General features: G+C 40.7%; 1 protein-coding gene across 1 annotated transcript in view; it reads right to left on the bottom strand.

Moving 5' to 3' along the window:
- Nucleotides 1–9,946: 9,946 nt before the first annotated feature.
- The window catches only part of LOC148505879 (extracellular calcium-sensing receptor-like), a 40,758-nt gene continuing 24,022 nt past the window's right edge, over nt 9,947–26,682 (bottom strand). Inside the window, exons 3-6 of the mRNA XM_088447597.1 lie at nt 25,001–25,828; nt 23,347–23,574; nt 16,866–16,989; nt 9,947–10,881 (exon numbers count right to left, since the gene is read on the bottom strand). Of these exons, the coding sequence (XP_088303723.1) occupies nt 9,947–10,881; nt 16,866–16,989; nt 23,347–23,574; nt 25,001–25,786 (2,073 nt within the window). The 5' untranslated portion in view covers nt 25,787–25,828. The remainder of the gene's footprint in view (nt 10,882–16,865; nt 16,990–23,346; nt 23,575–25,000; nt 25,829–26,682) is intronic.

The raw sequence follows: 26,682 nt of genomic DNA on the forward strand, positions 1-26,682 counted from the left end.
ACAGAAATACAAAGAAATTTCACACACACTAAACATTACCTTCAGGTTTTCCGATTAACATTATTTAGTTTATTCGCTGGCTCCATATATAATTGGGAAATGTTTATCAGCTGATAGTAATCTATCAGTCACGTTAGTTGGAGTATTAAATGTCACATGATCTAGCATGATGTGTTGCTTGGCAATCAGATGTTCTAGGAGCTATTATACCATGTGATGATATCATGTTACCAAGTGTCACGTGACCTTTCATCTTATGTTGCGTAGCAGCCAGATTCTATAGGGACAAATTATATCACATGGTGATATCACATTACTAAGTGTCACGTGATCGCGTGTTCTCTGTTGTTTAATAAGCAGGTAATAGTATCACATTTCTAAAATTCACATAATTAACAATAACGTCCCATGACCAGAGCCACGGTCCACAGATAAGAGTAAATTGGAAAAAAATATGAAGTTGTTAACATAAATAACTCGATGACATTTGAGGTATTTTATATATATATATACATTGGGGCAAAAAAGTATTTGGACAGCCACCGATTGTGCAAGTTGTTGCACTTTAAAAGACGAGAGAGGTATGTAATTTCCATCATAGAAACACTTCAACTGTGAGAGACAGAATCAGAACAAATAATTCCAGAAATCACATTGTATGATTTTGAAAAAATGTATTTGTATATTCTTCGGAAAAAATATTTGGAGAGTCAAAAACTTTAACTCAATACTTTGTAAAGTAACTTTGGTTGGCAATTACAGACATCAAATGTTTCCTGTAGTTCTTGACCAGGTTTGCACACACTGCAGCAGGTATATTGGCCCACTCTTCAATGGAAATCTTCTCTAGATGTGTAATTTTTGGGGGCTGTTGCCAAGCAACACGGAATTTCAACTCCCTCCATAGATTTTCTATTGGGTTGAGGTCTGGAGACTGGCTAGGCCAATCCAGGACCTTGAAATGCATCTTACAGAGCCACTCCTTAGTTGCCCAGGCGGTGTGTTTGGGGTCATTGTCATGCTGCAAGACCCAGCCACAATGCACCTTCAATTCTCTTACTAAGGGAAGGAGGTTTTTGCCCAAAACGTCACAATACATGGCCCCATTCATCCTCTCCGTAATACGGATCAATCGTCCTGTCCCCTTTGCAAAAAAGCATCCCCAAAGCATGATGTTTCCACCCCCATGATTCACAGTGTATGGTGTTTTTGCAATGCCACTCATCATTCTTCTCCCTCCAAACACAGCGTGTGGAGTTTATACCAAAAGGTTCTATTTTGGTCTCAACTGACCACATGACATTCTCCCAATCCTCCTCTGGATCATCCAGATGGTCATGGGCAAACTTTAGATGGGCCTGGACATGTGCTGGCTTAAGCAGGGGGACCTTTTGGGTGCTGCAGGATTTGAATCCATGACGACGCAGTGTGTTACTAATAGTAACCTTTGTGACTGTGGTCCCAGCTCTGTTGAGGTCATTGACCAGGTCCCCTTGTGTAGTTCTGGGCTGATCCCTCACCATTCTCAAGATCATTGATAACCCCACGAGGTGAGATCTTGCATGGAGAAGGTCAGTGTTCTTGTATTTCTACCATTTTTTAATAATTGTGCCACAGTTGATCTCTTCTCACCAAGCTGCTTGCCTATTGTCGAGTAGCTCATCCCAGCCTTGTGCAGGTATACAATTTTGTCCCTGGTGTCCTTACACAGCTCTCTGGTCTTGGCCATGGTGGAGAGGTTGCAGTCTGACTGTTTGAGGGTGTGGACAGGCGTCTTTTATACAGTTAACCAGTTCAAACAGGTGCCATTAATACAGGTAACGAGTGGAGGATAGATGAGCTTCCTGAAGAAGTAGTAACAGGTCTGTGAAAGCCAGAATTCTTGCTGGTTGGTAGGTATCCAAATATTTTTTTCCGCAAAAATATACAAATAAATTGTTTAAAAAACATACAATGTGATTTCTGGAATTTTTTGTTCTGATTCTGTCTCTCACAGTTGAAGTGTGCCTATGATGGAAATTACAGACCTCTCTCATCTTTTAAAGTGCAAAAACTTGCACAATTGGTTTCTGTCTAAATAGTTTTTTGCAACACTGTATATATATATATATATATATATATATATATATATATATAGTGTCAGTTACATATGTCTATATATGGGCCTATCTGAGAGAAAACAGTTGTTTCATGGACAAATAAAAAAACTAAGGAAATTATAACAGATAAATGAATAACAATCACATTGTCTGTATACGCCTATATTAAATAGGAATATCTATGTTGTTGGTAAAAGAACACTAGATATAGTATTATTACTACATGAGGGGAGGGAAGAGCCTATATATAGAGAATTAGAATTATTAAGGAAACATCTTATACAGAAAATACGTGAACGATTCAACTCTGTTATCTCACAAAGGAAAATTCTTCAGTTTAACAGTCGTATTGTAGTTAAACCTATTGTTCTTATCTTTATCTTGAATAAGTCAAACTATATATAGAGAATGACATGAATCAATAATTAGCAGGATCAAATATTTTATCTTGGAAGATGTAATGCAGATGAAGAGTGGATCAGAAATCAGATAGTGAGGCCGGACAGCCTCTAAGATCTAAAATGTGAAACCTTTCCCTATCTAATAGACTTGAGTTCTACAGCCTCATTAAGGCCATCTGGAAAGATGGTGTTCAATTTGTACATCCAGAATAGTTCTTGTTGGCAAAGGCGTAGATATCTATCTCCACCTCTGTCGGTACTAGAGATGTATTCAGTTCCTACCAATTTCAAATGTCTAGGATCACTTGAATGTACTTCCAGAAAATGTCTTGAGACACTATGATTGGTCACCTGATTTGTGATGTCCCTACGGTGTTCTAGGAATCTCTTTTTGAGAGGGCGTGTAGTTCTGCCAACATAGAGGCAGGGACAGCTACAGGATAACACATAAATAACAAATTTTGTCTCAAAGTTAATAAATTATTTAATTTGAATGTGTTTCATCACTAGAAGCTTTAAAGTTTTTTATGAAGTTTTGTACATGAGAACATGTGATGCGTCGTTGTTTTCTGCATTTAAAGAAGCATTTTGGTCTGGTTGTTAGCAAAGAGTTAGATTCAGACTGACATGATAAAGTTTTTATATGACTTGGGGCTAATAGATTTCTTAAATTGATGTTCTTTTTATAAATAACTGTTGGGATCATTGGTATACAGTTGGTTAATAATGGATCATTCTTAAGGATGGAATATTTTTTTCTGTATAACTTTCTTTATATCTATTGATTTCCTATTATATTTAGATACAAAGATTAGTGAATCTTCTGATAAGGCTTTTTCTTTGTAGATTTTTGGTTTCATCTCTAGGAGTTCTGATGAATGTAGAGCTCTAACTTCTTCCATTTCTCTTTCTAAAAGTGGTTCTGGATAATTTATGTCCCTAAAATTGTTAATCATCTCTGTTGCCTGAATTTCAGAGGTGTCTTGTAATGAACAGTTCCTTTTAATTCTACATAGCTGTCCTTTCAGAATATTAGATTTCCATGGATGATGGTGTCCACTATGATAATGTAAGTAATTGTTTGCATCTGTAGGTTAATGAATATTTGAAGTTATGATTTTATTATCTATAATTTCTAAAGTTACATCCAAAAAATGAATAGTTGAGGTACTATAAGAATGGGTGAATGATAAATTATACATGTTGTTATTAAAATAATCAACAAATAATAGTGCCGAATCATGATCTCCGTTCCAGACTATGAAGAGGTCATCTATATACCATCCGTAGAGCACCAGGCTTGCAGTGAAAGGGCCAACCCCCACGTGGCGAGACTCAAAGTCCCCCATGTAGAGGCTGGCATAACTCAGTGCGCATCGCAGTCCCCATGGTTTATAAATAAAAAATGTTTTGAAATAAAAAATTATTATTTTCCAATATAAATTGTATTCAATCTAAAATTAAACTTCTGTGTGATTCGGTTAGATCACCATCCTCATCTAGTCTGGAATGGATGGTGGACAAACCTAAATGGTGAGGTATATTAGTGTACAGTGCTGTGACATCTAAAGTCAAAAACGCATAACAGTCTAACCAAACTATATTGTGAATTTTATTAAGAAAGTGAGTTGTGTCTATAATATGTGAATTGAGAGTGGATACTCATGTTTGTAAAAAAAAATATCAACATAATAAGAAAGTTTAGTGGTAAGTGAATTAACTCCAGAAATAATAAGTCGACCTGGGGGTACAGTGAGGGATTTGTGTAGTTTAGATAAGTGATAAAAAATTGGGATTATGGGGAACGGGTTAAATAGGAATCTTCTCTCTTCTTTGGTTATAATGCCTTTGCTCATAACAACGTCAAGGATCTTTAACAAATCATCCAGGAAAACTCTGGTAGGGTTAGAATCAAGTACTCTGTAGAAATGATTATCTTTTAATTCTCTTAATGCTTCATTTATATAGTGTTCCCTATTCATCACCACCAAACCTCCACCTTTGTCAGCTTCTCTGATGACAATTGAGCTGTCTTTAGATAACTTTTTCAAGGCTTTTGTTTCCCATTTGTTAAGATTTCTTTTAGATTTTTCTTTTTTTGAAAACATAGCCCTAAAATCCTCTAAAGTTGTTTTATAGAATAAATTAATATTATTTGTCTAAGCAAACATGGGAAAGAATTCAGATTTGTTCCGGAATTTATTTGTATTTCTCGTTTCATATTTGGGGCTTATAGAATCGTGAAATGGGGAATGTATGTCTTCATGTAAATTTGATTCTCTTTGTAGTTCTTTTAAAATCCCTAGAGATTCTGTATCTATTGAATCTAGACATATAGGTCTCCCTACTTCTTTATTCTGTTTTAATGATTTGTTACATAAATATCTCCTGTGGCAGAGGGATCTTGTAAATCTATTGAGCTCTACAAATAGGTCAAATATATTAGGTTCTGCCATTGGAGAGATTTAAAGCCCCTTGCCCAGGACTGAAATTTCCTCTACACTTAGTTTCCTGGATGACAGATTAAAGATACCTGTTTTTTTTTATTTTTCTGTTGTATATATCGTCCTCCTCTACATCCTCTAAACTTTCTATTCTTGATCTTTTTTGGTTGTATTGATGTGGATGCCCCTTCCAATGTGTGGCCCTGGTGTGGTATAAAAAATGTTGTTTAGTCTCTCCTGTTCTTTCTTTATTTTCTCTTTGATATAGAGATTCCTTATGGTGGGCACCCAATCCTGAATTTGATCCTGAATAGGGGGATTAGAGTAACTAATTTTCCTTTTTGAATGGTGTGTCTGTATAGGAGATTAGTTCAAGTGGCGAATTTTGAATTGTTCACTGTGATCCCTAGATCTTGTTCTTTTGGAGTATGGTCTGTGGTCAGGTTTGGAGAATGATCTGGATCTCATCCCTTTACGGAAGGATCTGACTTCTCCCCTTTTATAATCTTCACGATCTCTATTAATTTTTTTCTTTTTATTTTCTACTAAAACTCTCTCATATTCCTCTACCCTGTTGTTAATAATATGATCATTTTCCTCATAGTTTTCTTGGTCCTTGTATGTCTAGTTTATTTTTGAGTAAGTCTATTTCCTTTTCCAATTCTTTAGCTTTATTACGTCTATACTTTACTAAAAGGTTCATTAGTTTAAATGAACAATTATCTAAAATACTGTTCCATTCCTCTAGTAAGGTTGCATCATTTTCAAAAATAGATTATTTAACTACTCTCAGACCTCTTGGAATCATGTGACTATCTATATACCTTTGGAGGTGAATACTAACAAACCAGTGTCGCATTTCTGCTTTTAAAGGTTCTCTAATGTATAAAAATCTCTGGTAAGGTCTGGAGAGATTGTTCTGTATTCTGTTGAAATCTTTGGATCTAACATGGACATATAGGATTGTCTATGATTGTTTCTATCTTCTACACACCTAAACTGGGTCATGGTTGCTGACAATCTATTACCAATACAAAACAGAAAGAAAACCCAATAAATGAGATGGCGCTAGCCAATCAAACCAGTGAGAGTGTGTAACAATAGCAAATAATGTGACTTCATATTTTCTTCCGATTTACTCTTATCTATGGACCCTGGCTCTGGTCATGGGACATTATGGTTAATTATGTGAATTTTAGAAATGTGATACTATTACCTGCTTATTAAATAACAAAGAACGTGAGATCACGTGACACTTAGTAACGTGACATCACCACGTGATATAATTTGTCCCTATAGCGTCTGGTTGCTCAGTAACATATGATGAAGGGTCACGTGACACTTGGTAACATGATATTATCACATGATTAAATAGCTCCTAGAGCATCCGATTGCCAAGCAACACATGACGCGAGATCATGTGACATTTAACACTCCAACTAACGTGACTGATAGATTACTATCAGCTGATAAACATTTCTCAATTATATATGGAGCCAGCGAATAAACTAAATAATGTTAATTGGATAACCTGAAGGTAATGTTTAATGTGTGTGAAAGATATGTAACATAGACCCGAAACAAAGGTATTTTCTATCGATATCAGAGATCCACTTCAAGTGACTGTAGAATGTACTGACATAATATTATGCATTTACAGATTTTATTCATGTTTTAAACATTTTTGTTTATTCTTTTAATAAATATACAGATTTATCATTACGTGCAGTAATAATTCTTATACACTCACTATCGTTGCACTGTTCCTCAACCCATTTCTTTTACATTCACCACTATCAGACACCACAGATAATTTAAACAGCAGCAGCGATACTTTGTGTAATCAGTCACATTATTTACTATTGGTGCACACTCTCACTGGTTTGATTGGCTGGCACCATCTCATTTATTGGACTTTCTAATCGCTTTCTATTAGCGCCTTCTAACAGTGGTGAAGAATGGCATTAAGCCGTATTTTGTGGTGAAAATAATTAGTCCTGTCAAATTTGGGGTACTTGAAATGGGTGCAAGCATGTTTTAAAGTATCTAAAGTGAAGTTGAAAAAAACATGAAAAACATACCAGTTGCAGGCACCTGCAATCCTAAAAACACCTGACCCATCCTTGCAGACCCCCTTTGTACTTTTTCACCCCCTAAAAAGCAAAGTACTTTTTTGGGGTTTTCCTTTATTTTTTTGTCCTTGGGGGGGGTTTTCAAGGGTTCTGAATGGTTTCCCCACCTTTGCACACCAAAATAAAAATATTGCACCTCTTTTCATCTGCTATTCAGAGGCAAATCTTTTTCACCTATTACATTACATTGACATCCCGTGTACGCGAAAAGCATTTGGAATTGAATACGGAGATAAGTTTCCGCCACACGAAAAAGTCATGACCGGCAAAATTTTTTTGCGGATCTTGGCTTTTCGCGTCTAATTAAATCGGGCCCATAGTTTTACATACGCTGACTTCAAGTTCTCAAGGGAAGTTTACAGAGAAGTTTTCAATTAAAATCCATTACAGTATCATTAAACTGTTTGCAAAAATGATGACTAAAACATTGACAAAAATGAAAATTGAGGTCCGTTGACTAAATCTTGACAAAAACAAAGAAAAAAGGAGAAACTAAAATGTGACTTTAAACCAACTACAATTTTAAATAAGCGACTAAAACTAAATTTAAAATCCTTGTCAAAATTAACACTGGTCAAAATCGACTGGAAATGACTGAAAATTTATGTTATTGAGGTTAATAATACTGTAAGGAGAAAACAGGCCCAAATTGCATGATTTTAACAGATTTTATGATTTTTTAAAGATATCCTAAACCAAAACACGATGATTTATAACCAAATGCCAATTGCCATGGGGGATAAAATACAGTACCACCTCTGTGGAGTTCCTTTGCTAAGGGTGTTAGTATCTTTGGTCTCTGGACTGTGATATTAGAGTCTGCATACATCTTTTTGTGTGCTACCAATTCTAAAGTCTCTTGAGCATTACCTTACCGGTAGACAACACAAGTTGCATACACAGCTGTGTCCACAGGACCAGTCCTTAACACCAGTCCAGTAGAGAGATTGCTAACAAGTAAGCCGACTGTTTATACATTTATTGTGGCCTCTTACCATCCAGCTGCGATTCCAACTGGGCTCATACTGCATTCAACTGCCTCATGATATCAGAGTCACCTATGAGGTGGGCTACATGATTTAATCACTAGTGTCTGGAAGCACTCAGAGCACACTTGATTGCTGAGTTCATTTACTGCCTTATTTAAACCATATATATTATATACTGCTGATGTGTTATACTCCACTGTTCTATATGTTGGACTTGCTGAAGATCAAATACTACACTGATTCGTATACTGTGTGTTTTTAACTGTATAATCAGTAGATTTGTGTAGCTCGGTTCTCTGGAAATCCGAAACCATCCAAATTTCATCAATCCAGGTTAATCCAAGTCGCAGTTCTGATCTCCTAAGTAGATCCGGGTGAATCAAATTCGAGGTTCTGATCTTTTCATGGTTCGGAATTCAGATTTTAAATCTGAATTTTCGGGTTCTGTTTTGCATAATTACATGATTTTAGCTGTTTTAAAAAAAAAAAATTATTTTAAATAAAATCCAGAACCAAAACCAAAACACAAAGATGAATCCAGAATCAAAACCAAAACAAAGGGATCAGAATACTTCTCTAATAATTAGATATTTCATCTGCAACATTTTTTGATACAATTTCCTATTATTGTATCTATATGTGCACATGATTGGTGAGCACAGCTACATTGTTGTTTAGTTACATTTTAGGTAGATTTTACATCTGCTGCTCTTATTTTCTTAGGTATTTATTGTTTGTGTGCATTTTTTATTTATATTAGTACTTAATACTTAGGGCCAACTGTAATAAGGTGCAGGTTTTAGGGTCCCATTTTGACTTACCGGTGGGAAAACTCACACATCGGGCCTGATTTGGAGCTGAATGTTATTCCGAAGTTAATGTAGTTGAACAGTTATCAATGGTATGCACATGCATCACAGCTGCATTGAGCATGCCCTGCAAATTAATTGTGAGATTCACTTGCAATTGATTGAACTCTTAATCATAAAGTTTATTGGTCAGGTCATAAACCCCAGAGAGCTGGCAAAGGAAAGAGATACTGGCAAGTTATTACTATGCAACAGCTCAGGATTGGCCCCAGGCATACTTCTCCCAAATAAAAAACACCATCAACCGATGCATGGGCTCACCTCCACAACCCTCCAGGGCACAAAAACTCCACCACACCACCCAGGCTGATCATTATGATTGAAGAGTTGCAGGAGCAACAGAGCAAGCTCCTAGTTCTTCCATGCTGGCTGGCAAACATAAGCAGGACATTTTTCATTAATCAACACCACATGAGGAGCCAGCATTCTAAATCTAATTCAGTTAAACCTAGAGAGGGCATCAACAATAGAATTATATACACCCAACATGTACCATGCCTAAAAAGAGACTTGACAGGACAGACATTGCGAGATGCAAAACCAAGTGTAAGGCAATCAGGGAAGAGGCTCTTTGGCCTTTGATGGTATGTACCATGTAGAAGTTGTCACACCATGAAGACAATGAATGCATCATGGAGGCAATTATACCACAATTCCATTGCCATGACAATAGGAAACAGCTCAAGCAGGACATCAAATTAATTCCTTTATGTGTTTTCTATTTGCAGCTATGGCTTCCATGTAGAAATATACTGGTGTATTTGGTCTTCCAATAAACTACAGCATTGTGTCTATGATATTTTTAGATTCTTGCATGAAATATATAGTCACTCAGATCTGAACTGTTGTAGATTTGTTAGTTTTGTCAAAAAATTAACAGGTGACCTTGTTAACCTCAAATTTTATTTTGCCTGTGGATAATGACAAGAGCTATTCATTAACACACCAATATAACATTTTTGATAAGGATTTTGAATTTTTTTATTATTATATACTATTAGAATGTTTCTCTTTATTCTATGTACACTCTGTTAGTCTTATCTTGTTCTCTGCTTTTCTTCATAAGATATTCTCTGGTGTTCATCTCTGGCCGGTACACTATAATAAAACATTTAGGAAGAAACATAAAGATCACCAGGGCCCAACTGGAGGCTAAGATGGCAAATATCTCCATGGCCACAGTGTATTTTCCCTGAGCACTGAGGGAGGCTGGGATAAAGGAGACCCAGACACTGAGGAAGGCCAACATGCTGAAAGTGATAAACTGGGCCTCATTGAAGCTGTCAGGAAGTTTTCGAGCCAGGAAGGCAACAATGAAACTAATGGTGGCCAGAAGAAACAGATAACCCAGCATGGTCCAAAAGGCAAAGGGAGAACCCTCATTACACTCAACAATGATGAGCTCAGGGGTAGTTTGAGTGTTGTATTGTGGGAATGGAGGAGCTACAAACAGCCAAGTGAGACACAGGATGAACTGCTTTAGAAAACAAATCAGAATGAGCATATAGGACACTCGAGGTGTGGTCCATTTCTTCAGACTGCTGCCTGGCCTGGTGGCCATAAAAGCAAACACCACTATGATTGTCTTGGCCAAGATACATGAAACGCAAACAGTGAAAACCAGGCCAAATGACGCCTGACGCAGGAGACATTTCTCAGGCTGAGGATAACCTATAAAGACTAAAGAGCATAGGAAACAGCAGAATAGAGAGACCAGGAGAAGACAGCTTAGAGAATAATTGTTGGCTTTGACTATCGGAGTGTGCTTATGATGACTGAAAACTTTCAAAATAAAACACGGTGTGAAGGAGGATATGATGCTGACAGCTGCCAAACTTGTTCCCATTAAATCTTCATAGGAGAGAAACTCTACATCCTTAGGCAGGCAGATTGTTTTCTGAGAGTTTGGCCACTGATCCCATGGACACTTAAAGCAATCAATGGAATCTAGAAGATAAAAGCAAAGTATTGTTAGACCTATATGTTTTTAATAATTTCAAGTACTTTGATTTGTTCTATTGATATTGAACAAATGTGCAGTGATTATTAGAATAATGAAATAAAAAAATATCTGAACAAATGCATAAAACTGTCCTAATCAGGGACCACCTTGAGAACCTTTGTGCCCCATTACTTAGGGTGAAGTGGGCACAACATCTTGTGAATATTGGGCCTCATTGCAGATGTTGCACTGTCATGATTCATTAGAATGTTACAGAATGGATATGGGTGCTTGTATTTTGCAGGCATGGGACCCTCCCCAGAGCCGCCAGAGAGTCCTGAGTACAGGTACTCTGATCCAACACCACTCATCACCCCTGTTTGTCATTGTATATTAAGTGAAAGTATTTTTACAATTCTTAAATAAAACCCCTCCATATATGCTGCATGATCATATTACTTTAAATCTGCTTTAAACACTTTACCAACTATTTTTTTTCACTGAACATGACTCAGACATTAACATCTTATGTACTTAATTAAGTTTTGAACTTGGCAGTAGTTTCCCCAGGGACAATAGATACCAGTGGCATTACCCACAACCCCCCTATGGATAACAGATCCCTAGTGGCATCAGCCCCATCCACCAGTTATGAAAGATCCCAACTGTAGCACTACGCGACCCCATGTTTCATCATATGTATGAAGATGAAGATCACATGGTAGTGAGGGTGATAATAACAAAGAAGTGAGCAAGATGGTCACAGGGTAGCGAGGGAAATGATCAGAGGGTAGCAAGGGAGATGATCACAGGGTAGTGAGGGAGATGATCACAGGGTAGTGAGGGAGATGATCACAGGGTAGCGAGGGAGATGATCACAGGATAGTGAGGGACATGGTCACAGGGTAGTGAGGGAGATGGTCCCATGGTAGTGAGGGAGATGGTCACAGGGTAGTGAGGGAGATGATAAAAGGATAGTGAGGGAGGTGATCACAGGGTAGTGAGGGAGATGATCACAGGGAAGTGAGAGAGATGATCACAGGGTAATGAGGGAGATGATCACAGGGTACTGAGGGAGATGATCACAGGGTAGTGAGTGAAATGGTCACAGGGTAGTAAGGTAGATGGTCACCTGGTAGTGAGGGAGATGGTCAAAGGATAGAGAGGGAGATGATCACAAGTATTGATGGTGACTATCACAGGGTAGTGAGGGAGATGATCACAGGGTAGTGAGGGAGATGGTCACAGGGTAATGAGGGAGATGATCACAGGGTACTGAGGGAGATGATCACAGGGTAGTGAGTGAAATGGTCACAGGGTAGTAAGGTAGATGGTCACCTGGTAGTGAGGGAGATGGTCAAAGGATAGAGAGGGAGATGATCACAAGTATTGATGGTGACTATCACAGGGTAGTGAGGGAGATGATCACAGGGTAGTGAGGGAGATGATCACATGGTAGTGAGGGAGATGATCACAAGTATTGATGGTGACTATCACAGGGTAGTGAGGGAGATGGTCACAGGGTAGTGAGGGAGATGATCACTGGCAAGTGAGGGAGATGGTCACAGGGTAGTGAGGGAGATGATCACAAGGTAGTGAGGGAGATGATCACTGGCTAGTGAGGGAGATGGTCACAGGATAGTGAGGGAGATGGTCACAGGGTAGTGAGGGAGATGGTCACAGGAAAGTTAGGGAGATGGTCACAGGATAGTGAGGGAGATGATCATAGGTATTGATGGTGATTATCAAAGGATAGTGACGGAGATGATCAAAGGGTAGTGATGGAGGTGATCACAGGGTAGTGGGGGAGATGATCACAGGGTAGTGATGAAGGTGATCACAGGGTAGTGAGGGAGATGATAAGAAGGTAGTGAGGGAGATGATCACTGGCTAGTGAGGGAGATGGTCACAGGGTAGTGAGGGAGATGATCACAAGGTAGTGAGGGAGATGATCACTGGCTAGTGAGGGAGATGGTCACAGGATAGTGAGGGAGATGGTCACAGGGTAGTGAGGGAGATGATCACAGGGTAGTGAGGGAGATGATCACAGGCTAGTGAGGGAGATGATCACAGGGTAGTGAGGGAGATGATCACAGGGTAGTGAGGGAGATGATCACTGGATAGTGAGGGAGATGGTCACAGGATAGTGAGGGAGATGATCACAGGTAGGATGGTGATTATCACAGGGTAGTGATGGAGGTGATCACAGGGTAGTGAGGGAGATGATCACAGGGTAGTGAGGGAGATGATCACAGGGTAGCGAGGGAGATGATCACAGGATAGTGAGGGACATGGTCACAGGGTAGTGAGGGAGATGGTCCCATGGTAGTGAGGGAGATGGTCACAGGGTAGTGAGGGAGATGATAAAAGGATAGTGAGGGAGTTGATCACAGGGTAGTGAGGGAGATGATCACAGGGAAGTGAGAGAGATGATCACAGGGAAATGAGGGAGATGATCACAGGGTACTGAGGGAGATGATCACAGGGTAGTGAGTGAAATGGTCACAGGGTAGTAAGGTAGATGGTCACCTGGTAGTGAGGGAGATGGTCAAAGGATAGAGAGGGAGATGATCACAAGTATTGATGGTGACTATCACAGGGTAGTGAGGGAGATGATCACAGGGTAGTGGGGGAGATGGTCACAGGGTAATGAGGGAGATGATCACAGGGTACTGAGGGAGATGAGAGTGAAATGGTCACAGGGTAGTAAGGTAGATGGTCACCTGGTAGTGAGGGAGATGATCACAGGGTAGTGAGGGAGATGATCACAGGGTAGTGAGGGAGATGATCACTGGATAGTGAGGGAGATGGTCAAACGATAGTGAGGGAGATGATCACAGGTAGGATGGTGATTATCACAGGGTAGTGATGGAGGTGATCACAGGGTAGTGAGGGAGTTGATAAGAAGGTAGTGAAGGAGATTGTCACAGGATAGTGAGGGAGATGATCACTGGGTAGTGAGGGAGATGATCACAGGGTAGTGAGGGAGATGATCATAGGGTAGTGATGAAGGTGATCACAGGGTAGTGAGGGAGTTGATAAGAAGGTAGTGAAGGAGATTGTCACAGGATAGTGAGGGAGATGATCACAGGGTAGTGAGGGAGATGATCACAGGGTAGTGAGGGAGATGATCATAGGGTAGTGAGGGAGATGGTCACAGGGTAGTGAGGGAGATGATCACAGGTTAGTGAGGGAGATGATCACAGGGTAGTGAGGGAGATTATCACAGGGTAGTGAGGGAGATGATCACAGGTTAGTGAGGGAGATGATCACAGGATAGTGAGGGAGATGATCACAGGGGAGTGATGGAGATTATCACAGGGTAGTGGGGGAGATGATCACAGGGTAGTGATGAAGGTGATCACAGGGTAGTGAGGGAGTTGATAAGAAGGTAGTGAAGGAGATTGTCACAGGATAGTGAGGGAGATGATCACAGGGTAGTGAGGGAGATGATCACTGGATAGTGAGGGAGATGGTCACAGGATAGTGAGGGAGATGATCACAGGTATGATGGTGATTATCACAGGGTAGTGAGGGAGATTATCACAGGGTAGTGACGGAGATGATCACAGGGTAGTGAGGGAGATTATCACAGGGTAGTGAGGGAGATGATCTTAGGATAGTGAAGGAGATGATCACAGGGTAGTGAGGGAGATGATCTTAGGATAGTGAAGGAGATGATCACAGGGTAGTGAGGGAGATGGTCACAGGGTAGTGAGGGAGATGATCACTGGGTAGTGAAGGAGATGATCACAGGGTAGTGAGGGAGATGATAATAGGGTAGTGAGGGAGATTTCACAGGTTAGTGAGGGAGATGATCACAGGATAGTGAGGGAGATGATCACAGGATAGTGAGGGAGATGATCACAGGGTAATGAGGGAGATGATCATAGGGTAGTGAGGGAGATGGTCACAGGGTAATGAGGGAGAAGGTCACAGGGTAGTGAAGGAGGTGATCACAGGTTAGTGAGGGTGATTGTCACAGGGTACTGAGGAAGATGATCTCAGGGTAGTGAGGGAGATGATCACAGGGAAGTGAGGGAGATGATCACAGGGTTGCGAGGGAGAAGGTCACAGGGCAGTGAGGGAGATATTCACAGAGTAGTGATGGAGATGATCACAGGGTAGTGAGGGAGATGATGACATGTTAATTATACTTTGACCAAAGCTTTACCAGCCTCTCACTCACACGCAGTACTGATGTTCACAGATTTTTTTGCTACTGCGCATACGTGTAAATCCCTAAAATCTAATTTGGTGCATGCGTTACACTGTGTGTATGCCTTGAGGGGAAGCTTCTTTGGTAGTGAGTTTGCTAAAGAGTCGCACGGAGATGGTCCTTGTTATAAGCGTATTGTGGACGTGTCACTGTAGCTTAATGGCTCTCATTGGCGGCCATACTCAGGTGATGCTGTTGCAAGTTTCGATGGTGTGACTGATGGTGGCATCTAAACACGCAATAATTGGTATAATAGCATCTACAGATGCATAAAGTGGGCATCTCAGTCCTTGCACAGTCAGATGCACAACTTTACACCAGTGAAGGATACGGCAGGAGAAGCTAAAGCGCTCAAAGCAGCATGCGAAACAGCCCCTAAGAGAATTCTCCAGTCAAGTTGTATTTTCTCAAAACCCTCAACAATACCCAGATCATCCAGAAGCAGCACAATACAAACATACATAAGGCATTGCTAAGAATCTATTGTCCCAGAGTGGGAATCTTCAGCCACTATATAATCGAATGGAAATAAAATAATAATAAAAAAAAACATTCTAATTCCCTTTCTGTTACTCATATCCAGTGTCTGGGCCTGATTTAGCAGCAAGGATCACTGATGCAATCGCGGCAGCAAGCACTTACTCATTTCTGCTGTGAAATGATGCAAATTACTATGAGTGCAATGCCGCCACACATAAAGATGCCCACTTCCCTTTACTCACACCCATAATACCCTGCAAGTCTGCAAAAACATCAGTACCATCGAGCAAGACCGAAGCCTCATGCACAAATAAGGCCGTTCAGACCTCACTCGCAAACTGCTAAACTTCCTGTTGGTTTCTAGAGCTGCCGTCTCAGGAGCTAAATTATACGCACCTCTGTAACGGCGTTCAAATGCACTGACATGCCTGCATTCGCTCGACCAACCCCCCCCCATCACCACCCACAAACGGTACTTCCTGTCAATCACTCTGCGATGGATCTGTGTACACACTGCGATCTCATTGCTGATCGCAATGACTAGTTTGTGCATGCTCACTGTGATGCATACGCACGTGTAGATTGTGAAAATTGTCCGACTGTGTGCATCTTAGCCCCTGCGATCCGCGCTGAATCATGCCCTCCGTCTCTCTGTCTTGGTCTCTCTCTGGGGGTAATTCAGACCTGGTTGCAAGCGCCGAGCACTCGCAACCGGGTAAATGTTGCCCCACTGGGCATGCGCACGATGGAGCCGGCTCCGTCGCACGCATGCGTGAGACCCGGCTAGCGACAGGCGCTCCGTCGCTAGGGGTCTCGCAGCAGACGGGGTGAGCTGTCGATGGTGAGTGACATCTCGCCCCATTTGGGAGGCGGGCAGTTGGCGTGCCTGCCCAAATGGAGGTGTTCCCGCTGGAACGCTTGCCGTTTGGGGGTGGTCCCACTGACATCATCAATGATGTCAGTGGGGAGCTTCCTGCTTATTCAGAGCAGGAAGCTCCCTGGGGCTTACGAGTGCTGAGACCCAACCTTAGGGTCTCGTCGTAAGCCCCGATGGTCGCGATTGTCTTGACCATCGCAACCATCACCCTTGTCGGTCGCTAGAGCTGTGGGTGGTAACCCACAGCTTAGCGATCGACCAAGAGGCAGCACTACAAGATGCAAGCAGCCACCCTCATTCAGAGTGACCGCTTGCATCTTACGACCGCCTCTGAATGAGGTCCTCTGTCCCTCTGTATCATATTATCATTCTCGCTGTCTCTGCTGAAGTTGAACCACAATGCACTGACTTACCTGTCTTATTGGAGATTTCTCCTTGTAGACACTGGACACATGCGAAGCAGCAGACAGGTTTTCCTGGTATAGCCGCCTTCCTGAATCCAGGAGAACAGCTCTCACTGCAGACTGATCTAGGGACCTGTGGACATGTATTGAGAGAATCACTTTGCATGCTCAGGTTACATTGCATTTATGGGTACGTTTACTAAAGGTCGATTTTAATAAATTAAAATTCCATGAAAATCGATCAAAATCAATCAACATCGATGTTTTGTATCTGAGGCTAAATCACACATTTACTAATATTTACAAAAACAAATCAAAAATTGTCAGTTAGCAATTAAGTTATTTAGCCCCAGAAATACAACATCGATGTCGATTGAACTGATTCATTTTCATCAATTTTAAATCGATTAAAAATTTACCTTTTGTAAATATATCCCCTAGAATAGAGGCGTCCAATTAGCGGCCCCCCCAACTTTTGTAGAACTACACATCACAGCATGCCCTGACACATTTTTTGCTATTTGGCCATGCTAAACAATTTCAGGGCATGATGGGATGTGTAGTTCAACAACAGCTGGAGTGCTGCTTATTGCCCACCCCTGGCCTAGAATGACGATCTCCAGATTTTTATCTTCCTTTCAATTGAAGAACAAGTTGCCACGTTTTCTGGTTGACTCAGCAGCAGAAGACATAACTGGCTGGTGGAAGCATGAGAACCAATCACGACCAAACAATTCAACTTTTATCCAATCTTCATTGGCCAGGTACAACCCCCAGCTCTGTGTCGCATTGCCAGTCATGATGATTCTTGTATGAGGCTTCCATCCATTTTAATTTTCTTACTGAACATAGAACATTCTAATATAGCAACAAGCTAGTGATGTGTTTTCTGCATAGAATCCTACAGTAGGTGACTAATATATCTCTAAAAAAAACGAATTTAGGTTCACCTATCAATAAATGGCAAGTTTGTTTCATATCTTTATCAACAATTAATTATGAGCACCATATAGAGAATTTCAGAACAGGAACCCAAACTCTAAACTTAACTGTGACGGCCAAGACTGGGTTGTTGGTTACATCTAGTATTGGCACTATTAATACCTTTCTCAGCATTAATCAAATACTTCTATAAAGGTTCCAGCTCCTCATCTACCTTAAATGAGGAAAATGTACTTGATATACAATACTGTATTTATTACATTTGATTCCTACAGTGCAATTGCATTTTGTTATTTTGTACCTCTGTTTTTGGTCCAATTCACCCACTTACTCAGGGAAGTGCTGATTTGTATGTTTGAAAGGGGCACATACATCTTTTAGGATGTGAGGGGCTGTTCCGAATAGTAACTACGGGCCTAAGTAGGCCTATGCCATTATATATAAAAACCGGCAAAAACAAGATTTGTATTTTCTGGATGTGATTATTAAATGGATTTAAAGGAGTGAAGAAGGTGAATCTATGGGAGGTTGAAATGAAAGGAGGTACTGACAAAAAATTTAATAAAGGTCAAGATCTATTATTACTCCCTTTGTCATAGGATGTGATTGCAGTTTGTTTTCATACACCATTCCCACATATGTATCACAGAGGACTATGTTGTGTATGATATTGCATTCTTTTTTTCTCCTTGTGTACTGCGAGTCTCCATGATGTGACGACTGGAGAATTTGATGTATCTAGACTGGAATCTGAGGATGGAGATAGTTTGGAGGTGAAGGGAATGAAGCTGGGAGGCTTAATAAAGTTTCTACTCATGCGTTGTTGAATAGGGCAGAAGAATAGCACACAGTAGGAACAACTTGTTAAAGCTACTGGGATTTGAGGTGAGAGCAATGAGAACTAAGATTGTCTTAGCACCTGGATCCCAGTATTAGGGTTAGGAGCTGGTACTTAGGACTTCATTCAGAGTCGGTCATTGCGGCCGCACGGTCATATATAGGAAAAGGGGCCAGATATGCAAATGATGCACACGCATGTTGCGTCCCTAAGGTCGGATCGTTAGCTGGCCGACCAAGGGGTGGATGCGATCGGACCGCTAAAAATACGCCCACATCTCGTACGCATAGCACGTCATCTCCAGCTATTTAAGGATTAATCGCGAGCATTGGTAACCATCGGAACTGGTCGTAGAGCTTAAGGTTGACCATACCCTCTCTTAAGCTCTACGATCATGTCAGTGTAAAACCTCCCCTGTCACGTGTGCCATGACACTACTTTGTTAATTATGCACACCCATAAAACGCCGTTCACATAATTAGGCACGCCTGCATTCGGATCTCCACACCCCCGTTTTCAAGCACCTTCCCCTGTTACCACCCACAAACGCCGCAATCTGTCACTCAAACTACCGACCTGGTGGTGTTCAAGGAGAGAGAAATTTCTGATCATAGCCGCTAGTTCGCGCACGCGCATTGCGAACTGTACGCATGCGCAGTTAAGCGAACATCGGCTGCGTACGACCGTGCGGCCGCTTCGACCGACTCTGAATGAGGTCCTGAGTCTCTTGAAATCCAGGCTGGAACCAGAATTATAGGAAATTGTACTGTAATCAGTAATGACTGAATCCGGGCTGGAACCAGAACTGCAGGGAAATGGACTGGAATCAGTCATGACTAAAATCGGTCTGTAACCTGAACTGCAGGGAATCAGACTGGGACCAGTGTTGGCTGAATCTGGGCTGGGTCGGTAATTGCAAGGTACCAGACTGGGACCTACAGTATATTGATTAAATCCGGGCTGAAATCGGAATTGCAGGAAACCAGACTGAGACCAGTATTGGTTGATTCCAGTCTGGAACTGGAATTGCAAGGACCCAGACTGAGACTAGTTTTGGTTGAATCTGGGCTGGAACCAGAATTGCAGGAAACTTGACTGGGACAGTTATTGGCTGAATACGGGCTGGAACTGGAATTGCGAGGAATCAGACTGGGACCGTATTGGTTGAATCTGGGCTGGAACCGGAATTGCAAGGACCCAGACTGAGACTAGTTTTGGTTGAATCTGGGCTGGAACCAGAATTGCAGGAAACTTGACTGGGACAGTTATTGGCTGAATACGGGCTGGAACTGGAATTGCGAGGAATCAGACTGGGACCGTATTGGTTGAATCTGGTCTGGAACTGGAATTGCAAGGACCCAGACTGAGACTAGTTTTGGTTGAATCTGGGCTGGAACCAGAATTGCAGGAAACTTGACTGGGACAGTTATTGGCTGAATACGGGCTGGAACTGGAATTGCGAGGAATCAGACTGGGACCGTATTGGTTGAATCTGGGCTGGAACCGGAATTGCAGGAAACTGAACTGAGACTAGTAATGGCTGAATGTGGACTGGAACAAGAATTTCAGGTTACAATTGAAGACAGTAGGATCACAAAAGTAGAAGCTAAGAGCAAACTCTGAGAAGCACACAGCTTAGTATGTGACTGGGATCACACAGGCTACTTGCAGTAGCGCCTGGTGTCCTTTGGTAATAGATGCTGGCTGGAGATTGGCTGCTGGAGTCTGGTGGCCATAAAGCGAGCTCTGATTGGAGTATTTTCAATCACCTTATCAGGACCAATGTGGCAGTGCCCAGTAACTGTAGACAGCAGGCACCACTGCACATGGAATGCCAGAGGAGGCAGCAAACCCTGCACACTGACACTGGGAAGGAAAATGGGGAGCAGCAGAGAGCTGCCTGGTGTCTGAACACTTGGAGTCACAGGTAATGGAGCCTGTGGCAGGCAACCACAGGTAAATTTGTGACATTTGAGGCTTAGCAGTTTTGTGTATGTCTTGAATTATCATCATATAGTGGGTTACTTTAATATACTGTACACCTACTTTTTGGGTTGTATCTCCTAACTAAGGTCCATATGTGCTGTATGCTTAAGCCCAAGCTCTTTCTCCAAGTCCTGTGAACCAGACTTCGTACACCGGTTCCCAGCCAGAGGCACAGGTGGAATTGTGACATTATCCCTGTACTTAATCAAAGAAGGTCTCTAACACCTGGCCAATAAAAGCCTTGACTTTTTTAATAAAGTAGGTTCAGCTTCCTTATTTTGTTTTGTTTGGTTGTTCCTTGTATGTACCTATCGTATAACTGTAAAAAATATTTAAGGTTTTGGGTGTTCTACCATTTAATAATTATAATTGAGCATTTTCCACTGCATAAAAGCATTTATACTGTATCTTACTCAATCTCCAAAATGGTTAAAATTGGCCCTTGTCCTATTCTTTCAATGGGACACTTTTCTATTCTACCTTCCAAGCACACTTTTATGAGGAAAAGGGAATTTATACTGTACGCCAAGCCATGTTAACAAGAGTTCAGAATTTATTTTTTTGTTCAACCATTAACATGCAACAAACATTGTGGAATAAATATGACAGTGATCAGTACTTCTTTAAATCCATAATATAAAATAGCATGGATAATTAATAGAGAATATTATTAGATTGTACACTCTTACAACATAAGGAGAGACTACACAGTGATGATTCGAGACACATCTCCAACTCCTGTCCCTCTAGTAGACCTTCTCAAGTCACCTGCAGCCGATTCTACAGTACACTCCAGTACTCAGCAGCTGTAGCTTAGTCCACTGAACCTACTATTATTGGAAGCTTGTGATATCTGTACCCAGGTGGATGCTATAAACTGCCTATTTTGCTCTCAACCTTGCATCATCTCCTATGTCTTGACCAATTCACCAGAGTTGTGATACTGACTACAGAATTCCATTGATATGCTTATGCATGTACTTTCCTTTCAAGGTCACTGATTCTGCAATAGAAACAGCTTATGGCTTATAACAGATATTTCATGCAGTTTCTGTAATGCCTTTGTGACAGTCTCATATGATATGTGAATTACAGTATCTGGTCACCTGCTACTAATAAAGGTGTGGTTTTTCATGCCTGTCTGATATTCTTATCTCATCCTTTAGTATTAATCTCTATTCTGTCTGCAGTGATAACCTCCCACAAGTTGAGGCACTGCTAGTTTAAGCTACCATATGAGCTGTAAGATTCCTTGTATTCTTCTGTTTTGTTGTTACTATGAAGAGCTAGATGACTCAGTGACCAAACAATACACAGCGCCACCTACTGTACTTCCAGTATAACTTTTCAAGTTAATCTCATCCGGTATGTGTCACTATGCTACAATAAAATGGACATCATCATGTATTATTGTTACACATGAAATAAAGTCAGTCTTGACTTCTCCTCACTCTAATGACTAATGTTGGGCAATAAACGCCCTATCGTCAGATGCCTAGATTGCTAATCCACCACCGTTAAAACACAATTTAACATAATTTATCTAAAAATATTGACACGGGCATCAATATGCCAATTAAAACTTGATCCACTTTTTATCTAAATATTGTAAAATAAAAAATCCTAAACTATGGATGGCAGTAAGAAAAAATGGACAGTTGAGATGGCTAATTCGTCTTAAGCCAATATCCTCCACGATACTTGCAGGCCAATTGCCCTCCCGTAAACGTTGTCACCCTTACCTACTATAGGCTGACAAACCTAAAAATTATTTACACAATAATTCCTACATGGAGTTACAAGCAATACAGCCGACTACCTAGAGATTTAAGGATGTTCCTGCACATAAAGTGCACTCTCTCTTCAATATTAGGGTACACCTAAAAAAAGGGAAGTTCATAGTAATAAAAGTGAAGGACTGAAAGTGGTATTAAGCTTTCTAGCATACCAGTTCCATCTGGAACTCAAAACTCACAAAACTAGGTGGCAGCAGTTTGTTCTGTGGGTTACAGTAATAAAGAATGTAGGCAGGGTTCTCACATTTAAACATCATAAAATCCTATGCACTGCAGACCTGCGTATTTTGCAATTCTAAATTACCTTCAATGTTGTTTAAAGAAATTGGAAACAGACATTTTACCCATAAGAAGTACCCATAACACAACAAAAATTACATGACTTCAGACTGCTGTTGACTGCTGTGGTTTGATAAAAATTTTGGACTACACTACTTCACCACTTAAACCTAGACTTTAATTCACAACTCCAGACCAGTCATCAGTGACCCCTAACAGTGCAGGTTTTACAGGTCTCCTCAATTTCACAAGTAAAATATTTAGGGGTCTATTTAGTAAGCAGTGTTAGGAGACAGAGTGAAAAGTGATAAGGTACCAGCCAATCAGCTCTCAACTGCCATCTCACAGGCTGTGTTTGAAAAATGACAGTTGGGAGCTGATTGGCTGGCACCTTATCGCTTTTCACTCTGTCTCCTAACACTGCTTAGTAAATAGACCCCTTTAGCACCATTTGCTTTAAAAATATGTCAGCCAATAATAACTACACCTGTGCTCCAACACGGAGAAACATGCACCATTAGGGGTTCCTGGGGGCTATAATTGATTATACAATGTCTCATATAATATGGTAGAGCTAATGCAATGCTCTTCCAGTAAGTGAGAAGTAAATATTGTATTGTGTAATATTAAGCTCAACTGGAGGTTTCACCTGTTTATCTCCCATTGCCCACAGCAACAAGCTTGAGTTAATGTTCAGTGCTTGACCAAAAGATGTTGCGGTGTCATAACTTCCGACTTTAACACTTTGCATGGAGCCTCCTGCCCCCATCTGCCAATTCACAATATCATATACTGCCGGTATACCGCCATTTTCATCAAAGTAAATTTCTCTCCCGCTGGAAAGTGTAAACCTGACATGTCTGATATAATATTGGAGCTGTAAAGAAAAAGTTTAATTAGTTTACATGATAAATAAAACATAATTTTGTCATTATGTGTTATTATGGGCAGAATTATTTGTTAACAAATAGAATAAGATATAATTTTACTACTGTATCTCACACATACAATGGTATGTCAGTACTACAAGCTAGTCCTCCATTAAGCCTTATGTATCATGTATGTTATACTGTTTGAATTTGTTCAATAACTATTTTTGTTGGCTAATGAATAAATGTGCTAGAATGATAATCTCAGTCAAGATAGTACAAAAACTTAAATAAAACCTTTCAATGACTGTTTGACCCTTCGTTTAATAAAAACATGAATGTGCATTATGTTACACTCTGTCATATCACAATACTTTGTCAGTGGATCCCAAGAAAGTTGAAAAACAAATAGATTTGACAAACTTTAAAGGTATCACTTCAATGCGTTTCAGCATTTTTTTTTATTCAATTAATTTTGTCAACATTATCAACACCAAAACATTTCACATTATATCACGGCAAAAAAATATATATATATAGTTTTTCCTTCCAAATTTACAATTGGATTTTTAAGCAATTTACTATTTTACTAGTTTAGATTTGTAATGTACTTGCAGTGGAAAAATATATTCAGACTATTGGGCAAATTTCAAGTGCTAAACAAACAACATCCCAGAATAGTCCTAGTCATATATAATCATGGTTAGTATGATTGCACAAGGATCTATACATTCTCTGAGACTAAGTCCAAGCAGGTCTCCTGTGTGGTTTATTAAAACACATAGGGCCTGATTCTGCAGCAATCGCTAATGCAATCGCAGCTGCGATTTCATATGGAATGCAGCTGCGAACATATGCTAATGCCTGCCACAGCTCAGCCAACATAGAGAAACCCACTGCTGCTTTCTCACATCGGTCCAACCTCACACTCCTGCATATACATCGGTACCATTGACGCGCATCGGCCTATCATGCACATTTACAGCAGGTCTGACCAGAAACTGCATGAGTACCCATGCAGTGGGTAATCAAGCTGCATATGCAATCACAGTGGCTAACTCCAAAGTTTTGACTATAAAAATTATAAGAAAAATGTAAAGAAAATATTATATCTTCTTTGTATTATTCTAATAATTTTTATAGTCAAAACTCTGGAGTAAAAAGTGTTTGGCAGGTGAGGCACTGCCTCCCTTGTCCACCATTTCAGCACATCCCTGATCAAAACTCACCAAATTTCACAAACATTTGTTATTGTATTATTATTATTATATTATTATTATTTTTATTATTATTATACTGTGCTAGCTTGTTATTACAGTATATACAAAATAACTTTATGAAAAAGCTGTATTTATTGTATTTCTATATTTTATATTCTCTCTCTCTTGTATAGATTGTATTAATCCTTCTTTTTAGTACTCAAAATTAAATTACCTGCCATGGGTTGAAATTCCAAATGTTTGTGCATTTCACTAAAGAAAATGAACCTTTTCCCATGTTGCACTGTTTCAGATCTTCCAAAGCTTTGGCCACGACATTGACTGCAGCGTAGAAACTGTGGGTGTATTTTAGGCTAGTGACGTAGGTAGGGCTGTTCTTGATGCTCTCTATAGTTTCTTCTCCCGTGCACTCTTTCACCAAACTCCCCAGTGCACTTGTACTGTTTCTCTCAAAGAACTTGCAACTGAAAACCTTCTCCCAAAATAGCTTCACCCAGTTCTGACCCAAAGATGTGGAAGGGTGGGTCTTATTGAGAAAGTCACTAAATCCTGGAATCACCCGATAGCTGGTGCCTAAACCAACAGTGCCAGAGAGAGCCTGAAAATATCTTCCCATTAAGAACAAGGTTGTCTTGGACCAGCCTGCGTTGGCGATGAAAACTTTCCCTTTCACATTCTGAATCAACATCTCATTCATGAAAGGAACCAAGTCAACATCAAGGGAGAAGACAACTATCACCTTAACGGTTGACTCTTTAATGACCTTGACTATCTGTGGAGCATTGCGGTCTGATTGACCTAAAATTATGTATTCTGTGAAGGCCACACATGCTCTAGCTTTGATGATCTCTTGTCTGATTGGTAGAATTCCCTGTTGACCATAATCATTGTTTGCAGCCAACAGACCCACCAAGGTACAACCAAAATGCAGAACAAGCTTTGCTAGTTCCTTAGACTGTGCCATATCACTAGCAACTGTCCTAAAGAAGGTGGGAAACATTATTCGGTTACTCAAGAGAGATACACTTGACAATGGACTGATCTGAAAATAAATAAATGTAATATTTTATTTACAATAGCGTGTTACTGTTCATATCACATGCAAATGCATTGTAAAGAGAATTTTGCTGTTATAGATGTCATACAGAATGTTTATAAATATATCCCCCAATAATTTGTAGGGTACATTCACATGCAGTTACAGAACACTTCATACCTTTAAATCAGGAAAAACACATATAAAAAACAGTGCAGTATAATTAGGTAGACCCTGTAAGGGTTAAGTACAGGATGCCAGAGTTTGAGATACCGGCAGGCAAAATCCTAACGCCAGCATCCTGACAGGGTTAGGATACCGACACCTGTTGGTTGGTATCCTAACCCTCCCCCTGTTCCAACCCTAACTCTAACTGTCCCTCCCTGGTGCCTGAACCTAATCTCTTCCTAACCCTAACCCTCCCCCTGTCCCAACCCTAACTCTAACCGTCCCTTCCTGGTGCCTGAACCTAATCCCTCCCTAACCGTAACCCTCCCCCTGTCCCAACCCTAACCCTCCCTCCCTGGTGCCTGAACCTAACCTCTCCCTAACCCTTCCCCTGTCCGAACCCTAACCCTCCCTCCCCGGTGCCTGAACCTAACCTTTCCTTAATCATAACCCTCCCCCTGTCCCAACCCTAACCGTCCCTCCCCGGTGCCTGAACCAAACCTCCCCCCTAAACTGTCCCCTGTCCCAACCCTAACTCTTCTCTCCCTCCCTGGTGCATGAACCTAACCTCCCCCCTAACCCTTCCCCTATCACAACCCTAACTCTAACCCTCCCTCCCTGGTGCCTGAACCTAACCTCCCCCCAACGCTCCCCTCAACCCTGCTAATTACCTTCGATATCCAGGTGGTCAG

Source organism: Taudactylus pleione, unplaced genomic scaffold (assembly GCF_031769625.1).
Source record: "Taudactylus pleione unplaced genomic scaffold, aTauple2 ptg000435l, whole genome shotgun sequence".
Taxonomy (NCBI): Eukaryota; Metazoa; Chordata; class Amphibia; order Anura; family Myobatrachidae; genus Taudactylus; species Taudactylus pleione.